This window comes from Phodopus roborovskii, unplaced genomic scaffold (assembly GCF_943737965.1).
Source record: "Phodopus roborovskii unplaced genomic scaffold, PHOROB, whole genome shotgun sequence".
Taxonomy (NCBI): domain Eukaryota; kingdom Metazoa; phylum Chordata; class Mammalia; order Rodentia; family Cricetidae; genus Phodopus; species Phodopus roborovskii.
Window position 1 is genome coordinate 19,420,176 of NW_026126459.1, and position 17,145 is coordinate 19,437,320.

General features: G+C 41.6%; 1 protein-coding gene across 1 annotated transcript in view; it reads left to right on the forward strand.

Moving 5' to 3' along the window:
• Positions 1–17,145, forward strand: part of Ano6 (anoctamin 6) — a 173,474-nt gene that overhangs the window by 100,750 nt on the left and 55,579 nt on the right. The window contains exons 4-5 of the mRNA XM_051189739.1: positions 1,828–1,956; positions 16,126–16,191. Coding sequence (XP_051045696.1) covers positions 1,828–1,956; positions 16,126–16,191 — 195 coding nt within the window. The remainder of the gene's footprint in view (positions 1–1,827; positions 1,957–16,125; positions 16,192–17,145) is intronic.

Below are 17,145 nucleotides of genomic sequence, written 5' to 3' on the forward strand. Positions count from 1 at the left end.
TTTCCCCTGAAGGCTGCCCTGGTCATCACCCATAGTAAAACCCTCAACAAAGAGTAGACACAAAGACACCTAAAAAGCCCTGTAGGTGAAACTGAAAGCACAGGACTTAGCATGTTTATATATCTTTACTTTTAAGGTTTGTTAGTTTAAATAACTGGAATGGAAAATAAATAAAAAAGGGGGGGCAGTAACATCAGTCTAAGTGAGAGATGTGTCTTGTTTCCCAGGACATTTTGTGCCCTGGATAAGATCACTCCCTAGGCAGAGCCATACTGTTCATGGCAGCCCTTAGTGAAGAGATTCTCAGCCTGTGAGTCATGGCCCCTTTGGGGTGGGGGTGTGTGTGTGTCAAAAAACCCTATCATGGGGGTCACCTAAGAGCATTGGAAAACACAGAAATTTGCATTACAATTCTTAACAGTAGCAAAATGACAGTTATGACATAGCAATGAAAATGATTTTATGGTTGGGGGTCACCACAACATAAAGAACTGTATTAGAGGATCTCGGCATTAGGAAGGTTGAGAGCCACTGGCTGAGTAGGATGTGGGGATGGAGGCAGCTTCTGCAGGTGGGGTAGCTTGATGAGTGGAAAGTGACAGTTGAGAAGACTTCACAGGCCCCTGTTGGGAGAGGAAAGGAAGAACACATAGAGGTTTTATGGGTTGCAAAGATTACATCTTCTCAGAAGTGTGAAGGAAATGAGGCGGGGTGGTGGCAGACTCACATGATTCTCTGTGCTAATTGATGCTTGACTGCACAAGAGAATTAATCAGTATAATGAACATATCATGCAAGTCGCTCCATCAAATGATTGCGAAACACAAACCCCCATTTGTTTTTAATGGGGGAAATTTTAAACTATCACTTACCAGTTAAAAAGCAGTGTGGTTCTTAAACAATGGAGTTAACATAGCACTTTTTATAGTATTCCTCACAGTAGACTAAACCAACCGTGTGTGTGTGTGTGTGTGTGTGTGTGTGTGTGTGTGTGTGTGTGTGGAGAGGGGGGACAGAGTGATAATGATCATATTAGGCCCATCTTCTGCTGTAATATGTTACTTTGTTGTCATATTCATTATCCCCACCCACCCACCCTTCTTTTTGAGAGATGGTGGTGTAACATTGTAGCCCAGGCTGGCCTGCCTCAGTCACCCTGGTGCTGGGGGTGTAGTAGCTTGAACCACCATATACAGTTAGGCTATAAACGTTTAAGCTCTTAATTGAAGACTCATTCAATTTGTTACTATCAGTATTTGTAAGTTTTAAATTTTGCTTCCTATGGGTCAGAGAGCACTGCTTGTGGTTCTACAGACAAATCCTGATGACTAATATGGCTTTGTGTACATGGCAGCTGTTTTTGGCATTTGTTTAAAATAATACCTTAGAGAAGTGATGACATCTGGAGGGATGTCACGAAAACAAATTAGAAGCAAGGAAGTAAGAGACAAATGGTGAGGCTTCCATCAATAGTATTAGATCTCATAGTTTTCTTTTTGGTAAAAAAAAAATAAAAAAAAATTCAGTCCATAACCAGCAAGTCATTATTAGTGAGTTCCTGTCCAATCCTGACTCCCTCTGCTGTCCAGCCAGGTAGACTCGGGGAAATTGTGTCCTGAATGTGGTACTGACCATTCCCAAGTATTCTAAGTGAATCTCCTGCTCCTCAAGTCACAGGCTCCCTCTCACCAAAAACAGATAATGCTGTAGCGATCAGTAACTACGAATGACTGTGTTTCGTGAACTCACAAAAACTAGAAGAGACACACTTGCCAATCAATGCCTTTCTGAAAACTCACAATACTGCGTTTCCCCTATTCCTCACAGGAAGAATTTAATGGGAAGCCTGACTCCCTCTTTTTTACCGACGGCCAGAGACGGATCGACTTTGTTCTTGTATACGAAGATGAAACTAAAAAGGAGAACAATAAAAAAGGAACAAATGAAAAACAAAGGGTAAGATCTTTCCTCTATTTTAATTTCGTTCATTCTCTTTTATATTGTGCAATGAGAAAAGGCGTGTTGTTTTCAGGTAAGCAATTGGGTGGAACTGACTGGAGGATGGTGAACCAGACATCCCTTCCTTGTTTGCTCAGTCCACACTCCTTCAAGACATGTTAGTAGGGAGTTTTGTTGGATTGGAAAACCTACTCATGTTCTTCCTCGGTGGTTTCAAACTGAAGGGAGATTTTCCTTTAAGGAGTTTTCTGTTGTGTAGAGGAGATTTACACTGAGGTACACCAGGCGGGCAGGCAGCTTGCACCTGGCTGGGAAAGGAGGCTGATAATTAGTGACAAGTGCAATAACAGCTAGCAATCTGTGTGTGTGAGAGCTCGCTCTGCTGCCAGGGGTGCATTCTGCTTGCACTTTGTTCTTTTCTCATTTAACTCCTGCCACACCTGAGCTGGGCTCTGTCACCATACCATATGTGACTGAGAGCTGACATCAGAAAAGCCAGATGATCACCCAAGGCTGCAGCTGCTGGTCAAGGTGGGGACAAGTTCAGCTTCTCTCTTGAATCCAGACCTTGTGAACCTTGTGTCTTCTGTCGCCATCTTTTCCTCTTTTGCATCCATTGGCACCCATGCTTTCCCTCCCTTTCCTTTGCTTAGGCCCCTCAGGAAACAAAGCCGTTCTTATTGACAAAACTCAAACAACAGGCCAGAACTAGTACAGCCTCCTGGATCTTCTTTGTTGCAATGCAAACTGCGCATAACTCAAACTGGACAGAGGAAGTGCAATATGTGGATGCTGAGATCCACTCTGGAAATCATTCCATCATTATGTCTACTACCTCGAGAATGTGCCATACACACAGCTTTCATTGTCCTTATCCATACTTTACCCATAAACTATACCGATCTTTTCATTACTGCTTATTCATTGAAAACAAGTGATGAAATCCTTTTGTAAAATGAAATGAGTAGCAATTTTTTTTTAATTCATGTGTTTAAAATTTGAAGAGAGGGTTAAGTTTAGAGTTTTAGGTTTGCCTGGTATAACAAAATAAGCCCAGGATTTAGAAAATGGCACTTAGATTATCATTCTGTCCTAGCCAGAGCAATTTGGCGTATATGGAGCATCAAAATAAAATAAGTAAATAAGTACATTTATTGCTCACACCAAAGTAAAAAGTGTCATTCTCAATTGGCTCAACACATGATTCAGGGTTGGGGCTGTGCTGTGTGGAGTTGTTCAGGAACTAGGTTTGGACAGAGGCTCTGCCATATTCATTAGACAGTTCCAGAATCAACCTGGGCATCAGCACAAAGAGCAGAGAAGATGCTGGAGTAGATGAAGGGAGAGCTCATGAGTCTTCACGGCTGGTCCTGGCAGGGACTGCACCCATTGTGCACAGGTGTGACACAGCACAGGCTGAGCTCAGCAAGGGAGACTTCAGGCTGGAGTGGAGCTGTACCTCAGACAAATCTCCTTGTCAGTTGTGTAGCTTCCCCCACAGTTAGACTTCTTTGAATTTAGATTGCATCTTCCAAAACGGGTTATCATAACACTAGTTGGTTGAAATGTTTTCTTATGGATATATAAAAGGTTGGCTCATCATATGGTATCCTAGATTCGGAAAAATAGGACCTCAGCATCTCTCATGTGGTATTATGATTAAAATGAAACAAATGAAGCAGAATAGCATGCATAGATGTTACATAAATTTCCAATACATACAAGTTATAAAGGTTAATGTTGTACCTTCTATTTTTGCTTGGATTTGGTGTGCTCCTAAAGCAAAGCTCTGCTATAAAAGGTGTGACTCTCCTGATACCCTGCTTTATCACTAAAATAAAGTAGCTAGTGGACTTGATCGTGTTACCTGGATGCTATAATAGCCTGTGCACCCGTAATTACTGTTATCAAATAGTCATGGACCACCCCATCTGCTGATAGAGCTGGATTGAGTTTATGTAAAGCAAGTTAAACAAGTTAATCAGTCCATAACAGTATAAAGGAATCAGCTTTGGACAAGAGCTTTACTGCTTGATGAAGGGCCCCTGGAGTTACTAACATTAGTAATAAGTTCCTTGTGTTTGCTTTAGACATGAATGTAGGTCTCATGGTGATTCTCATAAGCCAGGAGCCAAAAAAAAAAAAAAAAAAAAAGTCATCATTAATTTTGGCAGCCCTCCAACACAGTGAGTGATGTACCTTGATGCTGATATTCATAGCTCTGCTTTCTAGTGTTTTCAGTTTGCATTTGTATATATTTCTTAATTCTATACTCCGTCAAAATTGGAAGCCTAGTTTTCGAACCACATTTTTATTAATTGGACAGACTTTTCTGAGCTTTGTTGTATTCCTTGTCAGGGCTTAGTGAGGATTTAGGACAACACCAAGAAAAGGCAATTTCAAAGTCCTGTTCCTCCTAAATGGAAATGGTTTTTGTCTATGTTGTATTGAATTCCTAAAACAACATCGTGATTGAGTTCACCAGGATTGATCAAAAGAGTCCTGTAAGCAAATTTTAGGGCTGTGGAAAAATGGGACTAATAGGGCCACAGGCACCCTAAATATACATATATTAAAAACTGATGTCTCCTCAAGAGCAAGAGAAAATTCATTTTCAGCCAAGCCTTTAAATAGTTTGTATTTTCACCCCTCTGTATTGGTGAAATCACATCCTAAATTTGACACTTCCCTTTAAAGCATAAGTTGTTGGCTTTTGCATTTTATAAGGGGGTGATTGTGAGTTGTTTCAGTAAGCTTTATTTGTCTTACACTGTGCTTTTCGTAGGAATCGGTATAAATGATTTTTATTGTAAGTCACAATAAAACAAGATTTCAAATGGCTTAATTGCTAGAAGGAAATAATTACGTAACTAATCAGAGGTAGAGCCAGTTCTGAGGCTGGTGATTTTCCTGCTTAATGAGGCCATTCCTTCCTCCTGCCCTGATCCTCAAGCAAGCATCCTTTGGATATGAGGTGACAACTGGGACTCCAGGCAGCTAGCAACAGAAGGGATGTCTCTCTTTTCAGAGACAAGGAAGCTCCTCAGGAAGGACCCTGTGCAGCCTTCCCACTGTCATTCCCTGTCTAGCATAGATCATAGTTCTCTTTCTCTCCTCCCTCTCTCCCTCCCTCCTTTCCTCTCTCTTCCTTTGTCAAGGTCCCATGTAGTCTAGGTTCATCTTGAACTCACTATTTAGTGATGGCCTTGAACTACTGGTCTACCTGTATTTAACTCCTGAGTATTGGGGTTACAGATAAATGTCATCATGCCAGAAGTGGTGGTGAATCTTTGTTGACAACTTGACACAGCTTATAAGAGATAACCTCAGCAGAAGAGATAACCTCACAAAGTTGCTGTCATCAGTTTGACCTGTAAACATGTCTACAGATGTGAGGATGAGGATATTCTTTGGATTTCTAAATAACAGAACAGGGGTCGCCTAATGTGGACTATGGTATCCTTGGGCAAGTAGACCTGAGATGTATTTAAAACAAAACAAAAAACAACAACAACAAAAACCCTATCTGTACAGAAACAGGAAGCAAGCCAGTAAGCAGCTTCAGTTTCTACTTTAAGTTTCTGCCTTGTCTTTCCTCAGTTATGGGCTCTAACGTGTAAGAGAACCCTTTCTCTCCAATTTGCTTTTGGGTATGGCGTTTAGCACAGCCAAATCAGGACAGCAGATTTATTGATTTGGGGAATGGGACCCAAGGCATCATGCATGCTAAGCAAGCATTCTACTAATTGAGTTACATCCCTTGCCATCTCATAGTCTGTTATAATTCCACAATAGCCAGCTTCACTGGTCCATTGTCTCTACGTCCTTGTATTTAGCCAACCACGGATTTAAAAAATAATAATAATAACGTTCTGAAAGGGACTGGAAAGATGTGTAAGTGATTAAGAACACTTGTCTTCACAGAGGCCTGGGTTTGGTTCTGGACACCCATATGATGACTTACAACCATCTGTAACTCCAGTTTAGGCCATCTAATGCTCTCTTCTGATTACTATGAGCACCAGTCATACGCTGGTCCTCAGACACACATGCAGGGAAAGCATACACATTAAATAAATAAGCCTATTTTTTTAATGTTCCTGTTGAACACATGCAAATGCATTCCTCTTTATTATCCTCTAAGGTACACAATATAAACATTGCATTATGCTAGGTTTAGTAAGGTATACAATGTAAACAACCATTTGCACTGTTCTAGGTTTAGTAGCAATCCGAAAATGGTTTAAGATGTATGGGGGAATGTATGTAGGTGGTACCCAAATACTGCTCCATTTTATGTCAGGGCCCTTTCAGTGTCCATGAAGATTGTTTTCTATGGCCATTCTAGCATCTATCCTTGTATCTGCAGAGGGGGCTGGATGAATAATAAGATGGAATCTTTCACTGGCCCATGCTAGTCAGGATTGGTTCCATTTATTTCCTGAGTCACCATATTACCCAGTATCAGAAAAAAAAATGTTTAGGCTTTTCTTTGTAATAGGAGAAGGTAAGATCTTAGCGTCCATAAATTGCCATTAGTGTCTAGCACCAAAATAGCTGCAATTAATATGTACCTATTTTCCTGTGAAGCACAGATAGACTCTGAGTATACCCAGTAATTGGTTCCAAGGTACCATTGGATACCAAGATCTGAGGGTGCTCAAGTCTCTTATAGAAAATGGTGCAGGATATTTGCATATAATCCCACATCTTTCTAGGTGCTTTTCCTCATCTCTGATGATGTTATATAACACAATAAAACATAAATAGCTGTTAAACTTTGTTGCTTGGGAATAACAAGGGGAAAGTCTGTATGTGTGGTTCTAGATGCATTTTTCCCAAACATTTCCTGTCTTAGTTTAGCGGACCCTGTGGACAAAGAACTACAGATATGAAGGATGTGTTGTATGTGGTTGTTTGTGACCAATCAGACAACAGATAGCAGTGTAGATAGTGCAAAATTGTTTCTTGTTGGCTTTAATGTGATATATAGTTTCATATTTATGTTTCTCCCTGCTGACTACATTAAATAATTTGCTATTGGAAAGTATTTGACAGTTGTGTGGACTATTTAAAAGTTAAGATCATAGCTTCACAGAGCTTTGTGTGAGTAGAGGGTTTGGGAGGAGAGTGTCAAAGGGAGGGTGTAACATTTTTTGTTGGGAAAAATAATTTCAAGAGATCTTTAGTATATCATAGAGACCATAGTTAATATACTACATTGCCACCAATGGCTAAGAGAATAGTTTTCAGACTCCTAGGGTAAGTGTTAGGCAATGGAATACTAATTAGTTGAAAGCTAGCCTTCCACATATATAAATATGTGAAATGAACATGGTATAGATGATAAATGCATACACTTTTGCCACCTAAAGTGAACAAGTAGAAAAGTTGGGGAGAAAGGGGAAAACCCATTTCAAGCTGAAAAAGAAATGAATTAAGATTAAAGTAAATTACATTAATAATTGAATATGAAAGGAATATGAAGTCCGTAAAATTAAAATGAATTGTGTTTTGAGCCATAAGGTTTTGTTCAGAAGTTAGAGGTGAGTAGCACATTTGCCTCTGAGCTTCCTCATCTGTGCAGAACTGGGGGTGTTACCAATAATGTGGGATAATGTTCTCAACACAGCTACAAACAACCTTGATTGTTCAAATGGAAATCAGTGCTCTGCTGGGCGGACCTTCTGGAGGCATGATTGACAGGTGGAAAACTTCCTCCGACTTCAAAATCAGCAAGTAAGGGAGGGAGGTAAATGACAAAGAACCCTAGTAACCCTGAGAACATTCTGAGATGAGCATTTCCCCACAGAGTCCAGGAATTGGAAGCCAGAGGTTCACATTATGATAGGTTACTGAAGGATGCCCACAGCCCTTTTTTCGTGACCTCTCCTTCCCAGGTGGTAGGCACTCAGGCTCATGTTTTAGAGAGAAATCAGATCTACTTTCAATTTAAAAAAAAAAAAAAATTGGACTAATGCCATGAGCTCCCTTTAAAGATTTCTCTCTTTGCTTTCTACCCTGCTTACTGTACTAAAACTGAAGCTTAAAGGAAATAAATTAAATCAGAATTAGGAGTTTTCGATTGCAGCTAGGAAGTGTGTCGCATGTTTGGTTTTACTCCTGAATGTGCAGCACAAGAGAGTGAATCTGGATCTCGCTGCTTATTTCCAAAACGGTCAGTGTCATTGGTCTTCAACCTCGAGACCAGATGGAGAACAGTGATGGGTGATATGCTGGGAAGCGAAGGCAGGCTGCCCAGCCAGCCCATCGAAGGCCTTGGTACTTTAAAGGTGGGGAAAGAGCACCCTTTTGCTGAATGTTTCTCTTACTGTCTAGCTTAGGTCTGAAGGAAGACCAGCGTGTTCTACCTGTGTTGCCCTGTGTTCTACCTTTCTAAATGACGTCCATTCAAGGGACCAGGGGTTCCTCAACTAGACTACATTCCTACACAGAAAAAGCTTGACGGGGATAAGCAACCACGAACAAATTATGTACACCTGCACATGCATATGAAAAGGTGCATTCTGGGAAGAAGTATTTCTTCCTTTTTTCATTAAAGAATGTGTTTCTTTATTAGTCGACAGTTTTATAAATACAGTGTATGGTGCTAATTTTCCCCTATTACTCTCTCTTCCCATTCCAGGGGATCCCTTTGTTCTAAATGATACTGCCCCCTGCCGCTGTGTTCATATGTTCCCGTTTTGTTTGTTTTCTGAACACTTGGATGGTGTATTCACTGGCACATGGACAATTTACCAGGGGCTTTACTCCTGAAGAAAAGGACTCCTCTGTAGCTATGGATAACTGCCAATAGCTCATAGGGGAAGGACAGGGCTCATGAGTTCCTTCTCCACCAGTGATAGACAAGCCCATCTTGGGCAGGTCTTATGTAGGTAACTGTGGCACCCGTGCTGCTGTGGAAGCCCAAGAAACTGCAGAGGGTGTCGAGCTTAATAACACAGGACTCTTGCTTGGTATTAAGGCTGTTTTATTAATCTCCCTTTACTGGGGGGGGGGGGGGCTAGCTTATATACCTCAGCACCAGATGGAGGAGGGGGAAGCAGAGGGGGTGGTTAGTCATCTCAGGTTCTAAGGACCAGTTAGGGTGCTTTCAGGGCTATGGAAGCCAAAAGAGCATTAGCATTTTGCATTAGAAAACATGTCTCCATGTTTTCCAGTGGTTATAGCTTAGGGCAGCAGGAAGGGGAGTGAATTCTTAGCTGAGGTCTTAATTCCTACAGGTAACCAAAGCTGCTGTGAGATCATGGTACAATGCATACATTGTGTCCAGAACCCTGCATTTCACAGCCCTGCCTCCATCATCTAGACAACAGTAGTTGACTGTATCTAGATTTGTCTATGTACAGACTACTTTGACTTCCTCTCATCTCTACTGAATCAGTAGCTCTAGACCAGTGGTTCTCAACCTTCCTAATGCTGTAACCCTTTAATACAGTTCTTCATGTTGTGGTGACCCCCAACCATAAAATCATCTTGTTGCTATTTTCAACCTGTAATTTTGCTACTGCTATGAATTGTAACTTAAATATCTGATAGGCAGGACAACTGATATGCAATCCCTGTGAAAGTGTTATTTACCATTCTCAAGGGATTGCTACCCACAGGTTGAGAGCCACTGCTCTAGATGAAAGGCCTGGGCTTGTGTTTGAACATGAGCTCTCCATGTTGTTTTTAGAAGCTGAGAAGTTTGTAAACCACCTTGACAATCTTTTGCTCCCTTTATTCAGTGGTAGGTTATAAATGGATTTCTCTCTGGGTAACTTGCTTTTCAAATGACCCACGAGTGTGTATTTCTTTTTAATTAAACCAAAAATGTTAATTTAAAAGTAAAGTTTGAAGCTGGATTTCAGCTAAATATTCACTTTCATTTATGCTTGTCAATTAAAATGCTTGTCTGTTTTTTGGCCCTTTGTCAACACACATTACCTGCTTGAGTAAATTCCTCATCACACTGGTCCACCAACAGTAAATGTATCACCAACATGTGAATTTAAATTAAGCTGCAATTAATTAGTTTATATATTCTACATCCCAAGCCTTTTGAAGCACATGCTATATAACTACAAAATTAGCACATAAAGTAATTAATGCTTTTTACATGCATTAAGTACCTTTGACTTATTTCTCAGGTGTCTTTGTAGACTTTGCAAAGATTAGCCAAATAAAAATAAAATGGCAAAACCCTTGGTACTTTGCTTAACAGAGTTTTAAGACTCTTTGAAGTTAATCTACATATGTCTCATTAATCCTAAGTAATTGGCATTTCATCACAGTGTACTCCGTTATTTGATTTCTTAGTCACTATACTCCCTGCTTTTTCGACAAAGCAGGGTCCTGAGAAGGAGCAGCAGAGATCACTGTTTATAATCAGGGTTTGCACAGTGTAATTCACAGGTAAGTCCTATAGAGAAATCACTCTATTAAGCTAATGAGACATGGAGTTGGTAATCTACAATGCTCAGGAACATGAGGCTTTTTAGTTATGTTGGTGTGTCCTTTGTAGTTTTAATTGCAGCATTCTTTATTTCTCTCAGAGCTTTACTAATCTCTCAGAAAGGGAGCTATAAATGTTTCTGGAGGGTGGGTGGTAGGTACTCTTTCCTGCCTTCACTTTGAGCTGTGAGCCCTCTCTCCCCACAGTGATAGTCCTGTGCTTCTTGCTATGAGTGTATCACACTGGAAGGTCATGAGGTGTACAGTGTAGAGGAAGAGTGGATGGTTATTGCTAGTCTTTTTAGATTTCTTATATTAAAGGATGGTGATTCTCGAAGTCCTGAAAAATAGAAGGGATTGTGTACCAGGCTTCATGTGTTACACTGTATACTGCTGTATACTGATAGCCACATTTAATCTTTAACCCTAAAGTGAAGTGATTTCTTCACTGACTCTAGAGATGAAAACAATGATACTTATCTCAAAGTGTTGCCCAACATCACAGAGGTAGGAAATGGAAGAGCTAGGATTTGAATTTTGGCTCTAACCCAAGAATAAAGGGGAATCCAAATTGTGAAAACCGAAGGGGCTATTTGGGATACAGCAGAATCTAAGAGGAAAGTGCCCCATGAAAGTACTGAGAAATTGTAGCCTCCATCAGAACCCCCCCCCCAAAAGTGGAGGAATGGACCACTTCTGGCTTGCATGTGCAGTGCCTATGGTTGGTACAGCTGACACTCTGAGTGGTCTGTTCGGTGTGTTTGATAAGAGAACAGCCTAGCTCTTAGAACCTTACCACTTTTGTCTCCTCATTATTAGGTATCTGGGAACCTCACATGCTTTGGAAGCCCCGCGTTCTCTGCCATTCGGATACCCTAAGATAAAATGTCCCTCTCCACATAGCCTACAATACCCCCAAGTAAAGGGTTAAAGGTGAAGGAGCCCAGTTGTTACACTGGAGTGTTCTCAGCTTCTGAGTAACAGGGAGCCATTAGTATACAATGCACTCCATTTATTAAGTCATCAGACATTTATGGTATGCATACTATTTTATAGGCCTGTATTAAGTACTTAAGTTACTGATATTAAAACACTAACATCTCAAGGGCAGGAATGGTAAGAAAAGAAAGAGAGGACCATGGGAGATTTGATAGTCTTAGAATGGGAAACATTTGGAGTGATAGTTTGGCTGACAGGTAAGATCAGTGAAGAAATAGAAGGCATTTAATTACCCAGTAAGCTCAAGGAGAGAAATAACGGGTGGATTTCAGATGCCAAGAAGAGAGATGGTATCAGCAATTAAATGGGCACACCCGTAGGTGTGCAGTAAGTGGCCACCATTATCGCTATGAGGAAGGAAGCTAGCCCACAGAGAATGGGGTTCTGCTAGTTGGGGGCCAAGCATGTGGAGCACCTTGGAAGTATGGGACAGTTCCCTGGGGGGGGGGTTGGTGACCAGAGAGGAGATAGCTGAGCATCATGATGGGCCTAACTATAGTGAAGCAGGGGATCTGTAACAGGGCCACTCACCAGTATTAAAATACTCCCTAACCTCTAGGAGATGACCCGCCTCTAGCTGACTGCTAAGACCTAAGTGCTCGAGCCTGAGTCTTTACATCTCTTAGATTTGGTTCTGAAATGTCTCCTGGCTCATACTCTTCAGCTTTTAGGGCTATATTAGAAGGTTGTGGAGCTCTTAATAAGTTAGGGCTGCTGGCAGAGGTGGAGCAGGAGGGAGGGCTCTTGAAGGTTGTGCTCACCTTCGGTTCTGGCCTGTGCATCCTATCTATTCCCATGTGAACTGCTACACGCTCCTGCCACCATGAGTACTGCCATGCCTGTAACTTGTCTTCCTTCTTTATTTCTGTTGGGAATTTTTCACACTGATGGAAATGTGATAAAGCATTAACTGAAATACCTGTGACTACTGGGGTCACCAACCGCTTTGTATATCAATCCCTGGAGTTGCTATCCTCCTCATCACCCCAGAGTTAGTTCTGCTTTGCATGATAGCACTTGGTTTCCAATTCAGGGGTCTTGTGGGGGAGTCTGTTGCTGTGATAACCACCATGACCAACAGCAGCCTGGGAACAAAAAGTTTTATCTCATTTTACAACTCTCAGGTCACACCCTACCACTGGTCAGGGCAGGGACATGGAGGCAGGAGCTGATGCAGAGGCCATGGAGGAGCGCTGCTTACTGGCTTGCTCCTCATGTCTTGCTCATCCTGCTTTCTTATAGAACCCAGGGCCACCAGGCCAGAGGTGTCATCAATCCCAACGGGCTGAGCCATCCCATATCAATCATTAATGAAAAACAACAACAACAACAACAAAATGCCTGACAGACTTGTCTACAAGAAATCTGGTAAAGCCATTTCCTCTATTGAGTTTCCTCTTCTCATAAGACTAATTTGTGTTAACTTGGCAAAACAGCCCACCACCACAATAACAAAAGAACTACTCAGGACACAGAGTCTGGAGTAGAGCTAAACTTGACAAGATTCTAGGACAGTTGATTCTCAATCTTCCTATTGCTGCAACCCTTTAGTACAGTTTCTCATGTTGTGGTGCTATTTCATAACTGTAATGTTGCTACTGTTATGAATCATAACAGAAATATCTGATATGTAGGGTATCTGATGCGTAACCCCCAAAGGGATTGTGACCCACAGGTTGAGAACTACTGCACTAGGAGAAAGACCATCTGTGCATGCCTGCTGTAGTAGATACAAGATCTGCAGTGACCTGAAATGTCCATAGAAAACAGCAGGCTTCAGTTGTTTTGCCTTGAAGCATGTAACTGTTTCAGTCCTAAAATGGGAGAAAGTCTGAAGTCATGGGTAATGTCTCTAGATCCTCCAAACAGACATGGAAAAAATCCTTGTGTCTTGAGAAGTTTGCAAGTTCCCTGAAAAATAGTAAGACCTTAGTAAATATTTATATCATAAATTAATAAATGCATACTGAATATAGTGTTTTCCCCTCATCTGTGAAATGCATTCCAAGACCCCAGTTGATATTTCAAGCCATAGACCACACCAAATACCAAATTCTGCACGCACACACACACTCACCATGCAATGCTTTTCCACTAAATGTGTCATGTACTGGGGCTTTAACATCAGCAGTGTGAACTTTGACAGTCAACCAGCATGAATTCCTCTCCCTTTCACAATGTCATGGAGGATTCATTCTCACTGTGAATCTTAACAACTTCAGCCTGTTGTTTTTTCAGTACAGTTAAGAATTTCCATCTGAACATGGGTCTCAGTTAGAAGGCCTGGGCAGTCTAAGGGACCTCTGCCAATGAAACCAGGATGATCCCTGGTACACGAAAGGACTTTGGGAGCACATTCCCCATGGAGGGGTACTCCCTTAGCCTAAAGACAGGAGGAAGGGCCAAATGACTTGACAGATTTTGTTGACCCCTCCTGGGGGGCACCACCCTCCCTGTGGAGTGGGGGTGGGTGGGATGGGAGGGTGGTTGGGAGGCATGGGAGGGAGAGAGGGAAAAGGAACTGGGATTGATATATAAAATAAGAAAAAAAAAGAATTTCCATCTGCACACACACACACACACACACACACGCACGCACGCACGCACGCACGCACGCACGCACGCACGAGAGAGATGGGAAGACTGACTGGCTGACTGATTGAGACCAGGACTGGTACTGGTGTGGACATTTTGAAACCTCAAAGCCCACCTACCTTTGGTGACACCTCCTCCAACAAGGCCACGCCTCCTAACCCTTCCCAAATAGTTCTATCAACTGGGAACCAGACAGTCATATAAATTCACCTATGGGGGCCATTCTCATTCAAATTCCACAAAATCCAAGTGTTTTTCTTTACTGGTAAAGACGTGGTTGGGAACAAGGCTGCAGTACCATGAGACTCTAGATGGTGAGATGCTTTGGAGTTGAGAGTTAACTGAGTTACTACCCAAGGCAAGCTGGAAAGAAGACAGTCCAAGAGTATAAAAGATCAAAATACCCAAAGACTGTTTGGAGAGTCAGTGAGGGCAGCCTCAGAGGGCCTAGTACTGGGCAGCAGGTGGGAAACAGCACCCTGGGCCTTCAGGCCAGCCGGGTGCTCTCTTTGAGGAAGTTCTAGCACTTGCTTGGGTGTCTCTCTGCTGAGTTATCTCGAATGTGTGCAAAGTGGTATTTGCTTATTATTAGAACTGTATGGTCATTGAGTACAAATGAAACCATGTTTGCTTCCGATGTTTCTGCGCAATGTTATCAGGGATTTCGTGTGGACTCAGAGTGAGCCACATACTGAGTGTCCACATCCTATTTAGTAGGAGCTTTCTGTGTTGGGGCACAGCAGCTCAGGGCCAACTCTGCTGCTCTCAGTATGAAGTCAGAAGTGATACTCCCTAGGAAAAGTGGCTGACTGATTCCCCTGGATTGTCTTGACCTCTGTCTGGCAGCAGGTGGCTGGTGGTATTATTTTTAAAAGGATTAAAAACAAAAAACAAAAACCTCATCTGCCATTCTGAGTTGCCTTCAGTGAGAGGGTTGCCTCAACTCATCTCTGGCCATTATCAGAAATGGAAATTCAGGAGGCTGAAGAGATAGTTTAGCAGTTAAGAACACTGGCTGTTGTTTCAGAGGACCTGAATTCCATTCCCAGCAACCACATGGTGGCTCACAACTGTCTATACTGGGATGTGATGCCCTCTTCTGGAATAAAGATATACATGCAGATAGAGAACTCTTAAAATAATTAAGTAAAATATTTTTTTAAAAGAATGAAATGGAAATTTGGGTTTATGTGCATCAGGCCACTTAACTCACACTCTCATGAAAATCTAAAGAGAACACTCCTGAAGTATGAACAGATGAATAGCAGCTTCCTTATTGTTTTGTTTCCTTTTTATTGCTGTGATCAAGACCAAGTACAAAAGCAACTTGGGCAAGGACGGTTTGTTTCAGCTTATACCTCATAGTACATCTTGAAGGGATCTTGGAGCAGGAATTCAAGCAGCAGTCCACATGTCTGCATGCTTTCCTTATGTCCTGGGCTTCTGTTTTGCAGATGTCTGACCATATGGAACTCGATAGTACACCCAGTGTATCCAGCATCTTCTGAATTGGTCTTGTAACCAAGGGGATAGGAGTATATTAGCAGACAGTTCCCTAATTTGTAGACCTCAACATATTTGTGACTTTCTGAACATTACATTGCAAATACTTTGAATCTTGTTAAAGTGTTTGCATTACTGTGTTGACTTAGTTAAGGCATGCATTCATTGTGTGGGTGTGCGTGGGTATATGTTGAAATCCAGATGCATCTGATGTTGAATCACTTGAAAATATAGTATAAAAATAAAAGTTTAAAAATCTGGAATCTTTAACTCTGAAAAAAATAACATCAGTGAATGAAACTCAAAAAGTTCCTTTTGTGTGCTCTTGGGAAGCAGAGGTTGTACCATAGTAATTTTTATGTACCTCCAAAAGACCAAAGCCCCACCAGGCCAGCCCATGGCCTTCTGAAGAGCATAGGGAATCCAGTACACTCTCTTGCATTCTCTTGGAGGCCAACTTCTATATATCACCAGCAGGCTCATTGCTTCTGCTCCATTATGAGCAAATATGTCTCTTCAAGGCCCAAATACTTGGCTATTATTTTTCTTTTAAAAAACTTGTCTTTTCTGCTAAAATAGGCATTCTAACATATATTCCTGTTTCTTTTTCAGAGGAAAAGACAAGCCTATGAGTCTAACCTCATCTGTCATGGCCTGCAGCTGGAAGCAACACGATCAGTAAGTGTTAGTTTATTTGAAAGGCTTTGTGAACCACTGTAGTTGGGAGCTTGTGCATCACCTGGAGTTGAGGCATGGCATGCAGCCTCAGCCACACTGCACAGAGAGTAGAGCAGACAGATAAAGCCTGTACTACAGGCCAGTGAGATAGATGGTTTGGTGGACAAAGTCACATGCCACAAAAAGCCCAGTGGCCCAAGTTCAGTCCCAGAATTGCATGGGTGAGTGCTGGTGACCGAGAGTCACCCTCTGCCCTCCGCACATGTGAACAATGGATACACCATGTCCATACTTTTTTCTTTCAAAGGGAGAACATTTCAGTTTTGTGCCTTGTTTTTTCTCTTTGCTACATAGACAGCATATCTATAGCAGAGAGGGTAACTTGTTGCCATCAGTGGCCATATAGTATAATGGGTAGATATAAAATAGATTAAGTCGCCCATTTCCAGGCTTAGAAATTTTTTTCATTGGAACAGCCTTGCCATGGATATTCTAATGTTGTGATTCTGGGTCACTAATAGATTGTGTGATAGCAAATTAAGTTTGCTTTTCTCACTAAAAATATTATTAGTTTGAGTCTTGGGGAATTTGCTGCTCCTGTAGAGGACCAAAGTCCTATTCTCAGGACATCTGCCTGTAGCTCCAGCTCCAAGGGAGCTGACAGCCTCTTCTGGTTGCTGTGGGCCACCTGCACAAGTTCATACACACACATACAAGCACACACAAATACAACTTAAAAAAACAAAACAACTATTTAGAAAATCGCTAATTCTGTGTCTCTTAATTCAAACTAAAGAATTATCTTTAAGTAAAAATTGTATAATCATTTGCAGATCTGATATTATCTTCCCTTTTGCTGGTGTCCTCTTGACATGGATTTTTTTTTTTTTTTTTCATTTTAAAACCTACTGGAGCACAGTAGGGAAACATCTGTGCTTTAAAATTGTGTCCATA